Here is a 5,350-nt window from a genome sequence, read left to right as displayed (position 1 = left end):
TGGCCTCACCTGGGTGCTGAAGGTCTTCCTCGAGCTTGCTCAGCTCAGTCATCTTGACCACGAGCCTGATGCCTGGGATCAAACTACAGAGTGAGGCAGGAGTGAGGCATGGGGGCAAATGGGACAGATGAGGACCATGGGCCTGGATGGTGGAGAGATGGGCTGTGAATGGCCTCACCTGAGAACCGCACCCTGGTTGGCCACAGGCCACTTGCAGGTCTCCGCTTGAAAAGTGCTCACAGACTTCACAGGGACATGCCTCTGGAGTGGCCAGTCCCCTGGCTACCTGAAGAAGGAAGTGAGGTGGCTCCCCAGGGTGTGGTCAGCACAGCCTGAGATATCTGGAACTGAAAATTTAAGTGGTTAGGCCCTTGTGGGGTCCCCTCACTTCTTGGATGGGCATCCCTTGGTGTCCACTCAGGGCACCCTCCTCACCTTGACTCCTGGCATTGCCTGGACCTCCTCTGTTCACTGATATCAGGACACGGACCTCAGACGTCTGCCTTCACCTCCTGGTTCCTGTGTCTCCTGTGTGAAATGGAGGGGGCACCTCAGTGGTATCCTGTGGCACAACCCTGAGCATTCTCTTACGGTACGATGGGTGCACACTGTGAGGTCCCCTTAGTTGGGTGGTGAGAGGTCCCCTCAGAGCTCCCTTGTAGTCCTTACATTTCCCCTGGCACAACCTGGTCCCTCCCCTCTGGGGGTCTGGAGGGAAACGCAGAACAAGCCCCGAGACTGAACAGAAAGCGCTGAGGGGCCACACATGCGGCCGCACCTGCCGAGCGTATCCTTTGGGGCCTAGACTAGGGAGGTGTTCAGTCCTCAGCTCCTCCTCACGTCCTGCCTGGCCTCCCAGCACTGATCACAGGGGCAGAGGTCTGCTCAGTCCTCCATTGTGGTTGAAGAGTCCAGCCTCTGCCGACCTGAAGCCTTCGGCTCTGTCTGAAAAACCTCACCTACCGAGGTCCCTAATCCAGAGGACAAGAAACTGCTCACCCCATTCTGCGCCCTCCAAGATCCTCTTGCAAGGGCCAAGATCCCTCCCTGTTGGGGTCTAACTGCCTTAGTCCTTCCTTGCATGGAGCCTAGACTCCAGACAAGACCTGCAAGTGTCCCATCTGCCATTTGGAGTTTCCCCTGCTTTCAAGAGGTCCCCAGTCTATCTGCCAGGTTTGTCAGGCAATGAGGCATGAGGTCATCCTGCCCAGGGACTACCAGGGTTCCTTCTGTTCTGAGGTCTGGCTACCCTCTGTCCTCCCTCAGGGTCCTCACCTTGATTTCAAGGAGGACCAAGTCTCTGTCCTCTCCCCACTGTAGTCCTTGTTCCTCACACCATGTCCCGAGTCTCACAGAGCTGGATGTCAGGAACTCAGGACAGACCTAGTGTGCTCTTCTCACCCCGAGGGCTCCCAGGGCCGATGGCAGGGGCAGGGATCTCTGGAGTTCCATCACTCTTATCTTGGGATCCCTAGAGTTTTCACTTGGGGTCCCTTCAGCCTTCCCTAAGTGACCTCACCTTATCTCCAGGTACTACTTCAGATTCTCTCCTCTCCCCTACTAATGCCCCAAACCTCAGGAGCCCAGTCTTTCTGATATGCGGATGTCAGTAAGTCATCTCTCTATACTAGGACACCAGTCTGAAATCTGAATATTAGGAAGTCAGCGCCCTATACCAGGTCCTCAGTCTCTCTGAGACCCAGTCAGGAAATCCAGCATACGTTCATGCACCCAATGTACTCCCAGAGCCCACTCTGCTCTGGGGTCCAGGGTCCCCTCTGTCCTTCCTCAGTGTCCTCACCTTGACTCTCAAAAGAACGAAGATCTTTCTCACTGCCCATCTGACGCCCTGATGCTTCTAACAATTGCCTAATGTTTCTGAGATACAGATGCGGAAGTCAGAAGTGGCTGCCAAGCGCTCATCCCACCACCAGGGTGGCCCAGGGCTGACAGTAGGGTCAGGAATCTGTGGGGTTCCTTAATCCTTCCTAAGGAATCTCATCTAGAGCCCTGGCATTCTGGGGATGCCCCTTGTTTTGACCAGAGGAGGGACCCTCACATCAAGTCTCAGGGATCACAGAGGGTGGATAAGCACATGCTGCCTTTCCTGACATCTGGGTCTCAGAGAAACTGGGGACCTGGGAAAGGGGGTGTAGCCTCAGGTGAGCAGAGGGAAGAAGCCCAGCTCCTACGGGGTTTCCATTTGAGGACACTGATGGGCAAGTGAGTGGACCCTGGACCCAAATCAGAGGAGACCTCAGAAAAACCTGGAGCTGCTGTTGGTCCTTGGCCGTTCTGGGATTCAATGAGCCCAAAGTACATGGTTTCACTTCCTGACATCCGGGTCTCTGACTGTGGACCTCGCATATGGGGTGGGGCCTCGGGGGGCCGAGTCCCATGTCCTGCATGGTTGAAGACCTTGAGGACCCTGAAGATGGACTAGAGGACCCTGAACCCCTAATCAGAGGAGACGTCAGAGAAGCCCGACTCTGTTGTCAGTGCATGGCAACCGTGGGGTCAGGATGGGTGCCACAGTCGTGAGCTGACTTCCTGACATCCGGGTCTTCAAGAGACTGGGGTCCTGCTATAAGGGGCGGGGTTTCAGTTGCAGAGAGGCGAGAATCCAGGTCCTGCGTGGAGGCAAGGTGAGGTTCCTGAAGGGGGACTATGAATACCCTGAGTGAGGATCGATCGAACCCCACAGATCCCCATCCCTGTAGTCATTCCTTGGAGCCCTTGGGGGTGAGAAGAGCACAGTAGGTCTGTCTGACTTCCTCACATGCGGGTCTCAGAGGGACTGGAGGCTTGTGAAAGCGGCGGGGTCTCAAAATGGCAGACGGTACAATCGCGTGTCTTGCCTGGAGTCCAGGCTCCATGCGAGGAAGGATTGAGGCGATTCGACTCCAACTGAAGGGATGTTGGCCTTTGTAAGAGGGTCTTGGATGGCCCAGAATGGGGTCAGCAGGGTGAGCCGTTTCTTGACTGCTGGCTTAGGGAACTCGGGAGGTGAGGTTTTATGGGCAGAGGTGGAGGCTTCAGGTTGGCAGAGGCTGGACTCCCCAACCCCGAGGTTGGACTGAGCAGACCCCCGCCCCTGTGGCGAGTGCTTGGAGGCCAGGCAGGACGTGAGGAGGAGCTGAGGACCAAGCATCTCCCCCGCCTAGGACCGGCGCGAGGCCCTGGGCAGGTGTGGCCGCATGTGGGGCCTCTCAGGGCTTTCTGTTCAGGCTTGTGTCTTGAGTTTCTTTCTACTCCTCCAGAGCGGATGGTCCAAACCATGCCAAGGGAAAGGTGGGCACTAAAAGGGACCCACCACACAACTGGGTGTAGTCAGAGTGTCCGTCCCCACCTAGCAGCACAGAAGTCTCAGGGCTGTGCCGCATACAGCCTTTAGATTTCACCTCCATTTCTCTCACAGGAGCTCCAGGAACAAGGAGGCAAAGGCAGAGGTCTGAGGCCTGTGTCCTGAGTTCAGACAGCAGAGGAGGTCCAGGCAGTATCAGGAGTCAAGGTGAGAGGGTGACCTGAAGTGAACCAGAGGCTCCTTATCCCAGAACAGAAGGGGGCCCCAGGAGGTCCCAATTCCTCCCACTTTTTTGGACCCGGAAATCTCGGGCTGTGTTGACCAAACCCTGGGGAGTCAACTCACTTCCTCCTTTGGGTAGCCAGGGGAATGGCCTCCCAGAAGGAGCACTCCTGCAAGGTCTGAGAGCACCCCTCAAGGGGAGAGCTGTTAGTGGCCTGTGTCGTACCATTCAGGATGCCTTTCTTAGCCCAGGTTGCTCACACCTCCTCTCTCCCAGAGGCCCTTGGTCGCCATCTGTACCTCTGCCTCACTTCCGTGTCTTGTTTGACCTCAGGCACTGTGCTCGTGGTTGAGATGAGTGAGCTCAGCAAACCCGAGGAAGACCTTCAGGACCCAGGCAAGGCCCAGGGCCCTGTCGAGGTGCCGCTCTTGGCTGAGGTGGGGGTGGCTGCATCGCACTTGGCCTCCGATGTCCTAGCATCCTCCTCCAATAATGTGGAGGCCCTGCCGCAAGAAATCCTGGATGGGATGATGGGTAACCTGCTGAAGTTCCTGCTCTTCAAGTATTGAGCCAAGGAGCTGACCTCCCAGGCGGAAATGCTGAATGAGGTCCTAGGGATAACCAGGAGCACTTCCCGGTGGTCTTCAGTGAAGTTTCAGAGTGCCTGAGGCTGGTCTTTGGTGTGGAGATAAAGGAGGTGGACCGCAAGGAGCACATCTACACCTTGGTCCCCACCCTGGGCCTCACCTGCGATGAGATACTGAGAGACAGGGAGGGCCTGCCCAAGGCCGGCTTCCTGGCACTGGTCCTCAGCGTGATTATGCTGTGTGGAGAACCGGCCCCTGAGGAGGCCGTCTGGGGAGCACTCAGCAGGATGGGGGTGTATGTTGGGAGGGAGCACTGTGTCTTTGCGGAGCCCAGGGAGCTGCTGACCCGAGTGTGGGTGCAGGAGGGATACCTGGAGTACCAGCAGATGCCTGACAGCCACCCTGCTCACTATGTGTTCCTGTGGGGTCCCCGGGCCTATGTGGAGACCAGCAAGTGGCAAGTCATGGCATTTATGCTCAGGGTTAATGAAAGGGATTTGAGGGCCTTCCCATTTCTGAGTGCAGAGGATGCGAGGGAGGAGGAATAGGGGGCCTGAGACAGAGCAGCAGCCAGGTTGTTCCCTTCCTCTGTGATTGAAGAGGAATTAGGCAGCCATCTCAGAAGTGAGGGACCGGGCCAGTTGGGGGAACCAGTTTGTAGCATCTTTTGGTTCCTGTTCTCTATGATGACATGGGGATTCATCTCTGTTTTCTTTTAAATTTTTCAAAGTTTGGTATCAGAGAAGGCTAAAGAAAGTTCAATAACTTTGTGAATGATATTGATCCGAGTGTATTTGTGGTTACCCAGTTCAAAAACAAGAGATTTTCTGTTTTGTAAAAGAGATTGGGAAGTCTTCCATTTTGTTTTGTGGTCCTGAACAGATTGCAATGGAATCGAAATTAGAACAGTTTTGAAAACATGAACTTACTTAGCAATGGTATTGAATGGAGAAGAATTAGATAATAAAAGGAATTGCAGTGAATTCATGCTTATGTCCTTCTTGTCTATCATTCACAATAACTAAATTATCTCAGTTAGTTTAATTTTCCTGGGTTATTAAAGAATGTAGCAGACAATCTGAGACCCCTGCTCATTGGCTCAGTGATTCCAAAGACGTGTACAGATTCTCTGCTCCGTGAAAGGCCATGTTAACTGTGGGGAGACTAGGAGTAGCAGGACACCCCCACACTTACAGCAATGGTCGAGGAGCCGCAGTCACATGAGGTCTGTCTTGG

At 54.8% G+C, this 5,350-nt stretch overlaps 1 protein-coding gene across 1 annotated transcript; it reads left to right on the top strand.

The window, feature by feature from the left end:
* The first annotated feature begins 597 nt into the window (after window positions 1–597).
* Window positions 598–4,662, top strand: LOC133052658 (melanoma-associated antigen 10-like). Its single transcript, XM_061137565.1, has 3 exons — window positions 598–610; window positions 3,861–4,089; window positions 4,176–4,662. Exons 1-3 carry the CDS (start codon window positions 598–600, stop codon window positions 4,660–4,662), a joined length of 729 nt encoding a protein of 242 aa, XP_060993548.1.
* Window positions 4,663–5,350: the final 688 nt, after the last annotated feature.

The sequence above is a fragment of the Dama dama genome, chromosome X, assembly GCF_033118175.1.
Source record: "Dama dama isolate Ldn47 chromosome X, ASM3311817v1, whole genome shotgun sequence".
Classification (NCBI taxonomy): Eukaryota; Metazoa; Chordata; class Mammalia; order Artiodactyla; family Cervidae; genus Dama; species Dama dama.
This window is presented reverse-complemented; position numbering and strand designations above follow the sequence as displayed.